Source organism: Meriones unguiculatus, chromosome 17 (genome assembly GCF_030254825.1).
Source record: "Meriones unguiculatus strain TT.TT164.6M chromosome 17, Bangor_MerUng_6.1, whole genome shotgun sequence".
NCBI classification, from domain to species: Eukaryota; Metazoa; Chordata; class Mammalia; order Rodentia; family Muridae; genus Meriones; species Meriones unguiculatus.
In genome coordinates this window covers 14,296,010-14,313,286 of record NC_083364.1, presented here as the reverse complement: position 1 = coordinate 14,313,286, position 17,277 = coordinate 14,296,010, and the positions used below count along the sequence as shown (strand labels likewise).

Genomic DNA, 17,277 nt, shown 5'->3' with positions numbered 1-17,277 from the left:
CTGGCCTTTACCCTGATACAGATTGTCTTGTCTCTGCCTCCTGCCTTTTTGCAGGAATGCGGGAATCACAGACACATGTGTGCTGCTATGGCCAGCGTTTACACAGGCTCTGGGCTCAGTGCAGGATTCCAGGCTTGCATGGTGAACGCATCATGCTCCTTTGCATCATCTCTCCAGCAAGATGTAATATTTTATCATTCATGAACAGTTATGACCGAACGTTAAGTCAGGGGTCAAGAAAAGAAAGTCAGGTTGTCTTTCTATCATCAGTTCCCTCAGATTCTACACTCAATGGGAAGTTGAGGCAGGAAGGTAGAGAGCTTTAAGGTCAACCTGGGCTACATAGCGAGTTCAAGGATGCCTTATAATGAAACCCTGTCTTAAAACAAAAACAAAGAAAATAATTCCCACCCCAAACACCTACACAGAGTTACAGTCAGTTTCTAAAAGGAAAAGAAGGTAAGATCAGAAGCAGAAAGGGGCCCAGAGGAAACGGCCTTGCACCTTGGAATTCCAGCCCTGACCTAGGCTTTTTTTTTTTTTCTTTTGTTCAAGAAAGAATGGTGAGCGCATGGAAGGTGGGCACATGACTGGTGGGCGCAGCCTTTCTATTGTCAGCCTCTGTCTAGTCAGCCCCAAAAGCAGGGGCTACTTGGTTCATTTAAACTATGCTTATCCTCCATCCTACAGTAGTTCATAAATTCCTTGAGACTATTTCATAAGTCTTTGTATCCTCATTACCAGCTCAGATGAAAGCATTAAATGGAATTTCATTGATTGAATAAGACACATTATTATCATTGCCTTGTTATTAGTGCCAGTCATAATATGGATAATATAATCATAATTACAGCCATCATTTACTGAGAAGCAGTAGGCAGGTTGAGGCTGGGGACTTCCAGCCAGGCTTAGAGGTACAGGCGGGCAATCCCAGCAACTTGGAAGGTTGAGGCAGGAAGATCACAACGGAGGGAGACCCTGTCTCAAATTTGCATAAATGTTAATAGGTTCTCATCTCATTTCCTACTTACTAGTAATCTCTGTGGTCCTGGGTTAACACTCCTAATCTCTCCATATTCCTTCTCTTTGTATGATGAGTAAGATGACAGAACCTGCCTCATGAGGTCGTTACGGAGATGACTTGGGTTCCGATCTCTGTTTAAATGTCTGCCATCATGCCTTGGGTACAGAGTAATGGCTGCACATATAAAGTCAGCTATTTTCATCCAGAGGTCTGATCAAGATTGAACATTCGCTCTAGTTAATCCTTACCACAGCCACTCACTCTGTCAACAAGAGAGCCAGAGCTTACCAAGGATCTGATAAGGCCAGAGTGATGTCAGAGCGGGTCAGTATGGAAGGCTGACCCGAGCCTTGCTCTTTCCATTTGTAGTAGCAACTTTAGGCTAAGAACTGTCCCTAAACAGTAAGAGCAGGCTCTAAAGTGTAGCTCTGATGAGTGTGAGTATGACTGTGCTAACTACTCATTTGTCTGGAAAAGGGGAAAAGGAATGCTGCCTGCACTCCTCCATGTCAGCCGCCAGGCCACAGCAAGGACTTTACCCCGTCTGTCTCAACACTTACGATCATGAGCGCTCACACCTCCTGTTAGAAAAACCAATGCTCAGAGAGGGTATGTAATGACAGCCATGTAGTAGTCCTTATTCAGACCCAGGTCCTCCTGGCTTGTTAATGAAGCCAGGTTGTGAGCTTTACGGCATGAGTGTTTTCCAGATTCCTTGACCCACCGTAGCTTTCTGAAACAAAAGCCCTTTTACCATCTCCCCAACTGGTGCTCCCCTCTCCTTCTAGGGTGGCTAGATTACAAAGCCACCCACCAAGAGAGACCCTTGGTGACCCCCTTCCCTGCTGTCTTCCTGGAGCCCACAACCTTACCTGTCACTCCAATGCAGGTGTGGGCAGTTCAACCTAAAACAATCCAAAGATTCCCTGTCTGCTGGACAAAGCCCAAACTGCCCACAAACATGTGCGAGCATCTGTGGCATGCTCCAATCCACGCCTGTGGCCACACCGCCCATCCAATTTCAGTGTGTTCTCAGAGAACTACCATTTTGCAGACTGTGGCCTCTAACCCTTCCCTTTCGGTCCTCAGCCGAGAGGTTCCCATCTTCAGTCCCTTTTCCTAGTCGGCTAGGCCGCGTGTGCCACTTTACAGATCACTCTTCTCGGGGCCGAGGAGACGGCTCAGGGAGTAGTGTTTGCCTCACAAGCACAGGATGTGAATTTGAGCCACAGACCCCAACATTGATGGGGTGGACACAGCTGTGTGACGCATAAGAAATGATGCCCTTAGGTTGTTCTCTGGCCCCCATAGCAGTGTACACTCATGTCTGTGCACCATTATGCTGCGTGTGCGCGCACACATGTGCACACCACTTCCAGGACTTTCCTTCTCTGCCACCATACAGAACCTGTTTCGTCCTCACCTATCTCTGGAACACTGTGTTTGCTTTTGTCGGTATAATTATGCACAATTACCTACTTGTCTCTCTGGCTCTGGGATTTAAATTATACAGTAAGTTTCATGAACAGAATAACCTGTATGTTCATTTTAATCCAAGGAGATACAACTAGTGATAAAGTTTAGCTGTGCTCACCCATAAGCTTGTACTAAAAAGTCTTTGTTTTAAAAAATGTTTCAGTTATAATTACTACAAACATCTTGGGTGGAGGTAGGACATGTTCCTAGGAACACTAAACCCAAACAAATATTATTGTATATTTTCATTAAAAAAAAAATCATTAGAGAGTGGTGCAGGCCTGTAATCCTGGCATTTGGCAGGCAGGACTGTCAAAAGTACTAGGCTAGCCTGGGCTACAGAGTGAGACCTGATTTCAAGAACTGTAAACAATCAATCAATCAATCAAGCAAGCAAGCAAGCAAGCAAGCAACCCACTCCAGAAGTCTCAAGGCTTTTTGCTTAAAGCAGCTACCTTAAGTTCACCCTTTCAAATGCCGACCATGGCTCATACCCTTTATCTGTAGCTTGGAATTGTATAAACATTGGTTTCAGATACAAATTTATGTCTATGCGGTATAAGGGAGGAAGGGGAAGGGCTGCTAGATTTATGGGGACATACTTGCCAATAACTTCTTAGACAAAAGAGGAAATGTCTAGAGTCAAGGAGGTTTGGAGAAGACACAAAGTAGCCACAGCCTTGGAAGGGTGAATATCAATCAAGACTTTCTCCATCAGTCCATCTGTCTGCCCCTCCCTGTCTTCTTTCCTTCCTCTTTCCCCTTCCCTACATCCCCACCAGAACCCTGGGTGTTGAACCCAAGGCTCAAGTCTTCCTTCCTCCCTTCCTCCTCCCCACCTGAGGTATTGAACCCATGCATGCTCTCAGTCCCTAGAGTGATGCCCACAGCTGGAAATGGCCTCTCTTACTTGAATTGTTGATGGTCCTTAGTGCTTCTTGTTTTGGCCATGAACCTTTCTGCCAACTTCTCCAGGTTCCGAGAATATTCCGTCTCAATTTCGGCTTTTTTCCTGAAGAAGTCTTGCAGGTCCTGAAGCAGCTGAACTCGCATCTCCGTCTGCTGCTCAAGGCATTTTTGTTGCTCTACCAGTTGAGCTCGGATTTCTAAGGAAAGACAAGAATCCACCTGATGACATCATGAAAAGGACCAAGACACACAAACAGGCAAGGCCTGCAGAGTGGCTCCTATCACACAGGTGGCCCTGTTTATGGCCTTTCCTGGAATCCTGTATCCAGGCTGGCCTTTTACTCTTTTGTATTATATCCATTTATCCATTATAATTGTAGGCATGTGGGCACACAGGCAAGGCAGAGTAGACGTGGAGACCAGAGGACAGCCAGTAGGAATTGGTTCTGTCTGTCCCTCCACCTTATAAGTCTAAGAGATTGAACTCAGATCACTAGCTTGGTGGCAAGCACCTTTGCCCACTGAGCCATCTTATTGCTCCTTGGTTGTTTTATTTTAAAGCATCTGCTGGCCTTTAAAAAAAAAAGACTCGGGAAAACATAGCAAATTTGAATAGACATATGTCTTACACTTGAATACCACAAACGCACATTGGGTTGTGAGAGAAAGAAATTACAGCCTTTGAGATCATTCCCAATGCTGGGGTGCTGTTGTACCTGAGTGCATCATAAACTTTTCAGTGCCATTTTACACTTACTATCCATTTGAGCATGAACAGAGAAGAAATGGGCCATCAGACATCGGAGCTATGAAGCATTTGTCAGTTGGCACACAGAGGGACTGGCATCTGGCAATTTTTATTTAGGGAGTACATTCCTCGTTTGTAAAACTGTTAGCTTCAGGGTTTATAAGAATGCTGGACCTAAAAATAACTTCTCTAATCCATTCATCACAGGGCAGCCCTCGGATTCCAACTTATTATTCTAGTCATGACATTGAGGCTGCTCTCTCAGCCTTCGCTTGGTACAGACTGTTCAAACCAACACCTTTACCGACACTTACAATCCCGAGGCACCTTTGGCCATTTTAATACCTCAGGAGAATGAGGGATGTGCATCTGTGGACTCAGAAAAAGCACAAAGCAAACACAAAGGATGCAAAATTACCTGTTAAGTGACTACTGCAGAGAAGTCTGTGCTTTGGGAAGCACACAGCACTCCAAGACCTACTGTCTAACTTCCAAAGACGAGAACAGTATTCACGGTGGAGAGGTTCTGAGTCCCTCCCCAGTGGCCAAACCAGTGACTTAGAAGAGGCTGGCAACCTAACAGCAGAGACAGAGGAATCCTGTCCCGAGAGCACGCTCTTTCGTTCTCACTGGATTCCATCCCTTCTAGACAGAGCTGACATTGAATGTGCGCAGGTGTGAGTGGAGGAGGCAGGTCAGGAAATGTGCTGACTTTACTAATACTGAATTAGAATATTTACTCCTTTACTACCTGCCTTACAAAGAGTAAGGGGAGCAGGGGCTGTCTCTGACATGAACTCTGTCGCCTGCTCTTTGATCATTTCCCCCTGGCAGGCCTGCCTTGCCAGGCCACAGAGGAAGAGGATCCAAGCAGTCCTGATGAGACTTGATAGGCTGGGTTCAGATAGTAGAGGAGGAGGAGGACTCCCCTTTTTAGTGGACTAGGGGAGGGAGAAGGAGGTAAAAGAAGAAAGAAGGGTGGGACCTGAAAGAGATGAGGGAGGAGTCTACAATCAGGATGTAAAATGAACAAATTGTAAAAAAAAAGAAAAAATAGGAGAGGAGAAAAAGTAAGTTGGGGTCTAAAAGGAAAGCAAGCACTTAAAGAATCCGATGTTGAGGGGACTCCCCTGGGGCCACTTTCCTCTTCTTTGTGAGTCTGACCAATGGAACCCTTCCTGCCACCTTTCCATCCACCCAGCATTTCTGAGCAGTTGCCCTAAGCTCCAGCTCCAGCTAGGCAGAGAAACATAAAGCTCTCTGCTCTGGGGTCTGCCATGCTCCCGGCAATGCTAACTTCTGGGGTCAGTTCCTGACCTCAGGGAAGTGTGACTGTTACTAGAGAGAACACATCATGAACAGGCTTGTAACTACAAGGAAGGGCATCTGGTTCACAGTCAATCAAAGCCAGTGGTTTCCAAGACACTATTATAATCAGCATGGCTGCCAACATTTTCTCCTAAAAATACACAGTTATTTTTGTTTCGTGAAGAAGTTAAAAAAAAAAAAAGGATGGGGGGTATTTTTCATTCAGGAATTCCAGTAAATCTTTTGAGGTGAAGTGAATTAGCAAACCCTGCTATGCTGAGGGAAATGAACTACCAACTGGTCCCCCCACTTCCTCTTACCTTGGTATCCAACAGGAACTGAAAGTGGTTCCACTACAAATCTTATCAAAGTTAGCCAGCACTTACACGAGCTTTCGTCAACTGTGTATGAATAACTAAAGCTCATCAGAAAACTGCAAGCCTTACTCCTCTATCAAGGACTACGAGTTCCTTCCCAAGCCCAGATTCTCGGGCAGTCCATTAAGGCCCCTCTTGGCAGCTCCCTCAGGTCAGTCTCGGTGGGTATTTTCATTTTCAGGCACAAGGTTCATTTTAATGTAGCTCAGCACATCCTTCCTGAGCTTGGGTCTTAAGGCTGAGTCTGGGGCTCCAGAGACTCAGTCAGCTTCTTCTATTAGCACTTTCACGCTACCAGGAGGCGGTAACAAAGGGAAACTAAGGAAGGAAAAGTGTCGGCTATAAGGGTATGGGAGACATGGTGTCCTCAATAATAAAGGAGATCACAAGACACATAGCTGTAGCCAGCAGGAAGCAAAATGGCACCCTGCATGGCGGGAGGTAGGTGTGCTTGCAAATCATACAGCAGACGGGATCTGTACGTAGCTGATGCAAAAACTCTTCTAACTCAACAGTAAAACAAAAGTACAACTTAAAACATGCGCACAGGATCTTAGTCAATGTCCCTCCCAGGATGATTGAAAAAAAAAAAGAAAAGAAAAAGGTAGGTCAATGGGTGGTGCATGACTATAATCCCAGCACTCTCCAGGCAGAGGCAGGCAGATCTCTGTGAGTTCGAGGCCAGCCTGGTCTACACAGTGAGTCCAGGACAGCCAGGGCTACACAGAGAAACCCTGTTTCAGAAAAACAAAACAAAACAAAACAAAACAAAAAATATGCTTTAAAAGTTGCTAAATGTCATCAGCTATGAGGAGACAAACTGAAAGCAGAGTGGATAAGCTCACATCCATTGTCGGGACAGTACCAACGATGACAGCAATGGGAGCTGGACAGAATACAGAGAGGCTACAGTCTTCATGCGCTGCTGTCAGAAAGCTTAAATTTCCAGTCGCCTCGGAGAATATCCTGGCACTTTCTCAAAAGGTTAAACAGAATTACCAGATCATTCAGCATTTCTACTTCTGAAGATACATATACATATATATATATACACACACACATACATGTACATATATCCACATATATATCTTTAGAAATAAAAATTATTTCTACACAAAACCATGCACATAAATGTGTATGGCAGTATTATTAGTAAAGATGAAATGTGAAAATAAGCCAAACGTCTCCCAAGTCCTGAACCGATGAAGTGTGGCACAGCTCTACACTGGAATACTGTCTGGCAATTCAAATGAGTCAAGAGCTGGCTTATGTTATGTTGAGCCTCCAAAGCATAAATGTACTGCAGCCCAGCTGGCAGAGTGTTTGCCCATCATGCACGGAGCCATGGGCCTGAGCTCCAGCACCACACAACACACTGAGAGTGGGGGCACACTCCTGCCATCCCAGCCCTTGGGAAGCAGAGGCAGGAGGAGCAGGAGATCAAGGTCATAACAGGTTTGAAGCCAGTCTGGATTACACGGGACCCTGTCTCAAAAGGAGAAATATCCACAGATCTATAAGCTGACTGTTCCACTCCTGTGACATGTCTGGGATAGACTCATTCATGGAGGCAGAAGTTGGATGAGTTTTGCTTGGGGGCTGGGAGACTTGGAGGGCCATAGGAAGTGGCTGATTTGGGATGAGAGCTTCTTTAGGGGATGATGAGAAAGATGGGGAATTCATCAGAGTAGTTCAGTCATGAGATAGTTGTGAAACTCTCTGACTACATGAAAACCTGCCCAGTTAGTAAACAGCATATGCAACTTATATTTCAAAACCAGTTCTTACCTTTTTATTTTTAATTAATTAATTAAGTTAGTTAGTTTAAGACAGGGTTTCTCTGTGAGGCGCTGGCTGTCCTGGAACTCACTCTACAGACCAGGCTGGCCTCAAACTCACAAATATCAGTCTGCCTCTGTCTCCCTAGTGCCGGGACCAATACTGTGTGCCACCGTGCCCAGACATCCTCGTTCTGAGAATTTCAGTGTTGATACATCTTAAGCAATGGTGACAACAGTGACGACCATGTTACTATCCTTTATGAGATTTTGTCAAATTAGACAGGATTGAAAATGATGTCTGCACAGAGTGGCTCTGTCCTCAGTTTTCCACTTTTCCTGAACTCATCCAAAGCCAGGCAGTGGATGTATTCGCCGGATACCATCGTTTGTATGCTTGTTGTTATAATCTCTAACGGGATGGAAACGCTTTACCTGAGTATCAGGATGGATTTTTTACCAAGACATCCACAGTACTGCAAAAAGCAGCAGAAAAATGCAGTCTCTGGGCAGGTTCAGCTGGTCATAATTTAAAAGTCTAGGCCAGGACCTACTAAACAGTCTCTCTCTCTCTGTGTATGTGTTTGTGTATGACTCTGTGTATGTGTGTGTGTGTGTGTGCACACGTGTGTAAGTATGTCTATGTTGGTGCAGGTACATGTGGAGACCAGAAGTGTTGGAATCCTTTGGCTCTGGAATGACAGGGGACTGTGAGTGACACAAAGTAAGTGGTAAGAACTCGGGTCCTCTGGAAGCACAGACTGTCCTCTTAATTACTAGGCCACTGTCTCTTTAGCTCCTCCACCCCCAGGTTTTGATTGTTCTCACTGTTCAGCCCTGGATGGCTTGAAACTCACTATGTAGACCAGGGTAGCCTTGAACTCACAGAGATCCGCCTGTGTCCGTCTACACCCACACTGGGCAGCCTATCCTGTTTCTAAAATGACTATTATTCCTTTTCTGCTTGAGCATCAAACAAAATGAAGAAACATCAATAACCCACCAAGCATAATACTTTCCAAATACTGCAAGTGATGTGGGAGAAAAGGGGGGAGAAGAGAGTTCCTCTAAGTTATAAAAGTCCACAAACACCAGATTAAACTATATTTCCCAGAAATAACAGAGGAATGTCTTACCACTGCTTTGACAGAAGGAAGTCCTAACTCTTAAAATAAACGTCTGTGGCCAGCTGTAGGTGTGATGTGGAAATGCTGGTGTGCTCTCGCTTTAAATGCTTCTGAGTGACTAGGGCATGAGGTAAACAGATGGACTAGAGGAGGACCGCAGTCACCAAGCAGGCTGCGCTAGCTGCACCGGCTGCGAAGGCACCTCGCACCACCTCAGCCATTCCAGTTCCGTCATGTGCTCACGTCTCTAGCACTCCAGGCGTCTACATTCTATAGAATGGGTTAGTACCTGCGCCCAAAGGGCAAGAGGGAATGGCCCAGAAGACACGCCAGCCTTTGTCTTCAAGAGACTGACAACCCAGTCAGACTTTGGCTAGTCTCCCTGGTTATTTATGCGCACAGCTCATATGAATGTTTAGTCAACCTGGTGACTGCCACTTAATTAAACACCAGCTTAAATTTTGTGAAATCTGCTTTTTAAGATGATAATTTAGAGCAGAAAAGAAAGCCCCACAGCTTTTGTTTTCTTTAAAAAGAAAGAAAAAAAAAAGCGAATGTGCTGAATAAGCTAAAGCCGGTTTTCTACAGTAAAAATACAAAGGATTCATGCTTCTGCTATAATCTGGACAGAAATTAAGTCATGGTAGGATGAATGCAGACAGGCGTTAGGGTCTCAGATGACAAGTCACGTGGGTGAGGAAGGGCATTTGCCCCTCAATGTTTCCTCTTGTAGCACACTTGCCCTCACCCCCCAAGGTTGCGGTCAGTGTTGAATAGGGTGATATAAGTGTAAAGCCGCATCTGTAAATTAGGAAACACAGAGGCCCATTGTTACTAGTTTCAGCAGGCTTCCATTAGGAAAATACTGGGCCAGTGAGAAGGCTCAGTGGGTGAAGGTGCTCCCCACCAAAGCCAAAGACCTGAGTTTAATCCTCAGGACTCACACGGTGGAAGAGGAGAACCAGTTCTCATAAACTGTCCTCTGTCCTACACACGCATGCTCGCACACACGCACTCACACACACAAACACACAAATGAAAAGGCAAAGAAAAATATTTATTAATCATTTCCTTGTGCCATACTCTGCAGCGGTTCTGAATGACAGACTGAAAGGCAAAGGCCCTGCCCTTAGGTGAGAGACATGAGCAACACAGATGGCAAGGTGATCCTCACAGTCTCCAAGGTAGGAACATCGGAAACACTGAGAAATGGGGAGGGGTGTGTGTGCTGCGGGACAAAGAGGCACACCCAAGGAGGTGGTCCTGCGTCCCACTCACCACAAAGGGCAGGAAGTGTTCTAGGGTGAGGATACAGGGAGAAAGGGGGCGCCGCACCGCATTTCAGCTGCCGCAACTGGCCTCTAGATGTTGATGGGTGCAGTCGTGAGCTAGGCCAGAACGGACCATATGAGGATCCTAAGCAGCAAGATTTTATTAGTCTTTCAGAGGCCGCTTTCCCAAGCCAGGCTTGACCATAAAAACCAATACCCCGGTGAATGTTTTGATTTTGTTGGTCTAACTGGACACAGAATGGAGGACTCACAGGTAAATCTTTTAATCAGACGTCCTAGTTGGGTCTCTGTTGCTATGCCAAACACTGGCCAAAAGCAACTGGGAGAGGTCAAAGCTGGCCACTGACGGAAACCAAGGTGGAAAGCCAAGGTCTGGAGGCAGGATCCGAAGTAAAAGCATAAAGGGATGCTGCTTACTGGCAGCTTGCTTTCTTATATGACCATTAATTAAGATTGACTGGTTAATTAATTAATTCCTCACAGCTGTGGCTGTGTTACGGCAACTGTTCCTCAACGGAGTCCCCTTCTTCCTAGGTGACTAAGTTGTGACTAGTAAGCAGACCTGGCGACTCTTAGACGCTCCACTGAGAAGAGACTGAACAGTTCAGAGCAAAGACAGAGAATCAGTTTTGCGCTCCAGAAAACGGTAAACAAGTACATGAAACGTTAATTGTCCTAGACCTTACAAAATAATTTCATTTGTAAGTGTACAGTCCTCCTACCAAAACAACAGAATCCTTGCAAGAATGAATGGTACTCATGGTTTCCCCTAAGACTCCCATTAACTTAGTTATTCATGTGTTGGTACAATGATCTTTGGAATGTATACACCTTACCCTTGTTCATTCAAATGCTGATTTCTTCCCCCCACTCTCTGGTTTCAATCCGGATATTGCATTGTGATACTTATTCTAAGCATCACCTGTCTCAACTTTGTGTAAACATCCAAAATAAAACAACCAGCCACAATGTTGAGAGATAGAGAGGAAGGAGTAGGCGGGAGAGGGAAGGAGCCAGAGGACAAAAAAAAAAAAAAGAGTGGGAGGAAAAAGAGTGGGGGCAGAGCTAGGAGAGCAGAGCTGGAGGACAGACAGACCTTGGAATGACCTGGAGAATGAACCAGACCTGATATTTCACAAAAAAGCAAGTATAATGGGTAAAATCTAAATGTTAGGAAACTATGAGGGCTTGGAGGTTTAGGATGGAGTAATTATTGCCCAGCATTGTGTACTAGGTTAATTAAATAAACCCAGTCTCTGCGTGGTGATTTGGGTTATACAGCTGTTTAGGATTAACAGCAAGCTTTACCAGAAGATATATCAATAGTAAATATTAATCATCACCTACAACATTCATGAATCATTTCCTCCTGCCTTCTGATGCAGAACTAATGATGACTGTATTTCCACTTAATTCCTTCTAGAGGATAGAAACTGATTTTCAGTTACATTATAGAGAAATCCAGGAAGCTGTTCAATGTACTGTGGCTGTCAGTCACACTGAACACTCGAAAGAGGCCTAGATGACCAAATTTTTGTTTTTGTGTTTAGAGACGGTGTCTCATGTAGCCTAGGCTGTTTGGCTTCAAAACCATTAAGAGTCTAGCCTTGAACTACTGATTTTCTCCTGCCTTTACCTCGAAAGTGCTGGATTAAAGACACAGACTGCAAAATCTTAATATGATAAAAGAAAAAAAAATCCCAGTAACCTATATATGAGTGTTAAAATTATAAACGAGATATACCATGCCTTGTAAATATGAAACTAGTTTCATCTATTTGATTATCTTTTTACTTTTTAAGGTGTTATTAAAATACTATTAAACATAAAATATAAGTACCAAAACCATTAAAATTACCAATGTGGCCCATGTAACAGAAGTGTTCCTCTAAGCCATCAGGAAAGCCGAGGCTAGCTTTCCCGTAAGTGGATAGTCAGTGCCCACCAAAAGAGTCTCTGAAGAGATCACAAGACAAGGTTTATGCATGAGGAAAGCACAGAGCCCAAAGGGCCACCACTTAGCAGTGTGGCACTGAAGGAGTCAATATGAAATTCACGTTTCCTCCACTGTGACATTCCCACTAGCCTGTCAGCCTCTTTCCACAAGGAGTGGAAGAAAAAAACTTCCTTACCACATGCAGTGGTTTGCGAGTCATTGTTCCCATCACTGTGACGAGCACACTCAAAGACTGACATGAGAGAAAGGGCCTTTCCTGGCCCAGTCTTAGAGGTCTTAGCCTGTGACCTTTGAGCCTGTTGCTGTGGGCATGGGCTGAGGGAGAGCGCCACATGGAGACTACGCGGTGCTGCACAAAGCTTTCCACTCTGCGCAGCCAGGGAGCAACAGAAGAGACCAGTACAACGTATGCACACTTCCATGCGACCCGGCTCTTCCAGCTGGGCCTTACCTTCTAACAGCCTATGCGAGCATGACGTCAGCCCTAGGCTAACTGAGGGAGTTAGGACCTCTTGGTCCAGTCGACTCTCAAGAGTACAGCTATTGGGGACAAAGCTCTCAACACATACGCATTTCATATCCAAATCCTAACCAGCCTAGTGTTAAATGTGTAATCAAAAGGAAAAGAAAAGAGAAAAAACAGATGTAGAATCGATGGCGTCGATAATACAGGCTAAGCTTTCTGAGAAGGAAACATCACTGGCCAAATGTAGTCATCATTGACACTGCCTTCGGAGAGCTTGGTCCCAGGCTGCCTCTAAGACACTGGCAGGACTAGAAGCTTGTGCAGATTTGAGCAGTGCAGATTCAGTTTTTAAGTAACTCAGAATGCTTCTGATCCCTGGCCTTTGCGTAGGTTCGAGGGAGGAAAGTCTGTAGTATGTGGAGCATGAGCAGCCTTCCAGGTCACTGCCACAACATGTGACTACCTGTGTGGCCCTTTCCTGCCTTAGAATTGTGTCATCAACACCTCAAGAAGCTAAATATTCCAACAGAGCTCTCTGGAATCAATCTCCTTCTACTCGATGCTCAAAACTACAGTCTCATCTTAGAACTACAGAGATGCTTGCATGTTTGGGAAAATAGACTTAAGGAGAGATTCCTTTTTCGAGTCATACTGAAATCTAATATAGTAAAATCCTCCTATAGTATATACATATATAAAGATGACCTTCGTGAAATCACCGAACAACAGGGGTGACTGAGCCGCTACTAGACATCCCGCATCACCAAATGGGTTCTAGGACTGGGAATGGGTTACATCTAATTGAATTATTGGCTAGGGAGGTCCCATTGGAACCCCCAAACACCCCAGCTATTGTCAAGGCTACTGGTGACAGCCACAAACTGATGGTAAGGCCCTGGCTTGGACAACTACACAAGTTACTGAACATGGAGAAGCTGAGCTGGTGCCTACTTCTTGAGCCTTCACCTCTGCTGACTAGTATTCACAGTAGTGGAGGAAAACACCAACCCTGCCACAAACCCTTCGACGACAAGAATTCCTTGCCTGCACGATATACTGGCGCAACACTGTCACTACGCTTGTGGGAGGGACCAGCCAATATCTGATTTGAGTTAAGGCCCTCTCCAGAAGATGGAACCACGAACTGTTTGGGTGGACAAGAACCGGAGGCTAGGTAGGCCAAGGAACCTAGGGGGAAACCGAATACTACAGTTCTGCTAAATAAACGCAGGAATAAAATGGCTCCTATTACATTCTGCTCTATTCATAGTGCTACGCCTTGCTCTGCTGTCATCAGAGCTTCCTCCTGCAGCAAGAGGGAGCAGGCATGGATGGGTTTCTTGGTTTTGTTGTTGTTGTTTAATTTGGTTGTTTTGTCATATTCTGGTTTGTTTGTTATTTGTCTTATCTTATTGTTATTCCTTAGAAGCCTGTTTGTTTTCTAATGAGAAACAGAAAGGGGGTGGATCAGAGGGAAGGGGAGGTGGCGAGGAACTGGGAAGAGTAGGGGAAGTGAAAACCATGATTGGAGTATCATGCATGGGGAAAAAAAATCTACTTTCAATAAAAGAAAAAACAACAACAGAACAAAAACAGGAGAGAAGGCCTCTCTCTCTCTCTCTCTCTCTCTCTCTCTCTCTCTCTCTCTTGGATTACACAAAGCAAGAAGCTGTGTTCCCAGTATGGCTCGTTCTCATGACTACTGACCTGGAAGATGGTCTTCATCTTTTCAAGTCTTCATCATATACCTTTATTTGAAGTGATATGAGCCTTGGTAGCATCAGTTCTGAAAAGCTTTTGAAAGCCAGGTATATTTTGGCCTATTAACTTTTTTAGGAAATGCATGAAAAGTGAGTTTGCATTTTTCAAATGAGGCCTGGGAAAAAGGCAATCAATTCCAGGGACCGATGACTGCAGTTTAACTACCTCATAGGAGAGGGCAGCTTAGGGAACACAGGGCTACCTGATCCACTATGGCACTGGTACTTAGAATGAGGAAAGCGGCAGTGTTTCATTAACTTCCTCACAATTAAGCAAGGACACTTAAGAGCTGATTAGTAGATCGATTCTCATGACCAGAAAAAGAATGAGTGTGGAAATCATCGATCTATTGAGAACGCCACGATCCCATTTCCCAGCGGCCTCCTCTAAACAAGGGCTGTAATTCATGGTGGAGTGTTGTGGCACAGGTTTCAGGAATCAAGACCCTCACGACCCGTTTAAGTCCTCTGTATTGAATTAACAACTGTCTTCCTGATTGCAGCAGTTAGGGTTTTCAAGTGTCCACTAGAAAACGATTTAGGCTCCCAGGCAAGTTACCATTTGCATATACAAGGTGACAGTTACTTTCCTCCTCCTGTGAACTGGACCCTGTGATAAGTTCATAATAAGCTTACCTCAGCATCCTACCGTGCGGTGCCCTCTGTTGGAGGAGATGAAACTGAAGGGCAAGCATCTTGTATATAGTCAGACACTTAGTAAGTGCCAGGGTTTAGATTTCCATTCCAGTTCATCTTGATGCAACGCCCATGATACAAAATATCATATCCAACAATAACGTCTACAATCCCGGAAGTCACGTGTACTCGTGTGTGACCCGGGCTTCCAGATTATTTTCTGGAATGTACCCCGCTTCACCAAAGAAATCACACATTACATCAGAGCGGAAGGGACAAGTGTCTAGCATCATTTCCATCATTTAAAGAAAACCAAAAGACACCCCTAAATTGTGACTATTTTCCAAAACCTAGCGAAAGATCTGACTTCCCTAACATTCCCTGGATGCTGTGGCCTCTTATGAGACTGTGTTTATCACAGTATGCTCTGCATACTGTAAGGTTTTGAATTGCGTGATGTAAAACACCAGAAATGCAATTAATGTGTTTCTAAGCATCCACATAGCACACAGTAGGAACTCTGACGTACTGGTCTCAATAAAGAGAATGAGAAATTAAAAGGTTCAGGTGTGTAACCAGTTAGTAACCAGTGTTTGCTAATTCATAAACTCATTTTCCTTTTCCATTTCCCCATAATCCACTGTCCCACTACGACCAGTCTTTTCCACCCTCTGTCATCTTCCTGGTTCTTAGCCCTATGTGCTTTTTCCTATAAAGTATTTTATTTAATCAGCAATGGGAAAAAAATACTCCAGTTAAGTCCATTTAATAGGTTTGAAGTATTTCTCAAATATAAATATATTTTAAAAGTCTGTCTCACGGATAGAGAGATGACTCCGTTTTTAAGGACACAGGACCCAAGTTCAAATCCCAGGTTCCACATGGTGGCATAAAACCAACTGTAACTCCAGCCCAGAAGATACAACTTTCCTTTCTGGCCTCCATGTGGTACACGGACATACATGCCAGCAGAACACATATTCACATAAAAATACATACTTTCAAAAGCCCAAGCAAAAAATGTCTGCCTCAATCATAAGAGAATACCTTAACTTGGGATAGAAAGAAGCAAGTAAAAGATTACTAATTTTACTTAGATTTCTTTAAACCCTGCTTAGAGACTTTGGATTGTATTGGCAGCTTTATTTCTTAGGCTTATTTAATTACAGTTCAATGAAATGAGGTCACTAACAACTTTCCAGACTGCATGAACTACCTGAGTTCTGGCATCCAGGAGCTGATAAAGCAAAATGAAATGTATTCTCATTGCTTTGTAATTGCACAGCAACCACACAAGCAACCCACTCACAGAGTAAAATTTTCAATAAGGCCTCACGCAGATGACATCTTTTTGGGTCATTTAGTTTTATATATTTCCATAGGCACACATACACACTGTAGTCACACTCCAACACACACCTTAAAAAAATTTTTTTTCAAGGCTTTTCCAGGCAGTCAGCCAAAGTCAAAGAGAATCCCTTCATTCTCCCCCAGAAATGATGTAATTTAGTCCCTGACCCATGAAAGGCTGGCACTTTCCAGAAGGTTCTGGGATGGACTGCAGCCAAGGACCTAGGGTGGGATTCATGGTAGTGGGACAGGGTTAGCCCACTGGACTGGGTCTGCCTGGAAATGCTTTGGCCATGAGACCACTGCCCCAGGCTTATGCCAAAGATGTAGGATCAGACAGGAGTGCCAACCTTAACATTCCAAGCCTAGCCCTTTTACAATGGGACCAAAAGAAAGAACAGTGATCATTGCGCAGAGCTGGGAAAGTCCCAAGGTAACAAAAGATGGTGTGGCCATCGCAAAGTCAATTGAGTTAAAGGAGAAATATAAAAATGTTGGAACTGAACTTGTTCGAGGTATTGCTAAGAACACAAGTGAAGAGGCTGGAGTTGGCACCATCGCCAGTGCATTCTCCACTGCCCAGGGGCAGCTCTAGGTGCTAATCCTGTGGAAATCAGGAGAGGTGGGAGGTTGGCCCTGGATGCTGAAATTGCTGAATTTAAGAAGAGTCAAAGCTGTGGTGAACCCTAAAGAAAACTGTGTAGGTTGCTGTGACTTGTTCAAGTGGAGACGAAAAATTAAGAACATCATTCCCAATGTAGTGAAAAAGGTTGGAAGAAAGGATGGAAAACAATGAATGGTGAATGAGAAATCATTGAAGGCATGAAGTCTGACCAAGTATATATTTCCCCATGCTTCATTAGCACAGGAAACATCACCTATCTTTGTTAAACCTTCAAGACTATTCTGTTTAATGTTTCACCTCTGCAGAAGTACCAAAACATCAGACAAACTCATCCTTAGAGATAAGAAAGCCCAAACACAAATGTCCCGACAGCTCTTCCAAATACCTAGCTTCCTCACAAACAATATGAAAACAGACTCGGTTCAATAATGGTCACCGAGTACT

The 17,277-nt window shown here is 44.4% G+C and overlaps 1 protein-coding gene across 3 annotated transcripts in view; it reads right to left on the bottom strand.

Moving 5' to 3' along the window:
• Srgap1 (SLIT-ROBO Rho GTPase activating protein 1) overlaps nt 1–17,277 on the bottom strand; it is a 258,275-nt gene that overhangs the window by 135,094 nt on the left and 105,904 nt on the right. For all 3 annotated transcript variants that reach the window (XM_021655170.2, XM_021655176.2, XM_060371008.1), the window contains exon 2: nt 3,411–3,606. In XM_021655170.2, the coding sequence (XP_021510845.2) occupies nt 3,411–3,606 (196 nt within the window). The remainder of the gene's footprint in view (nt 1–3,410; nt 3,607–17,277) is intronic.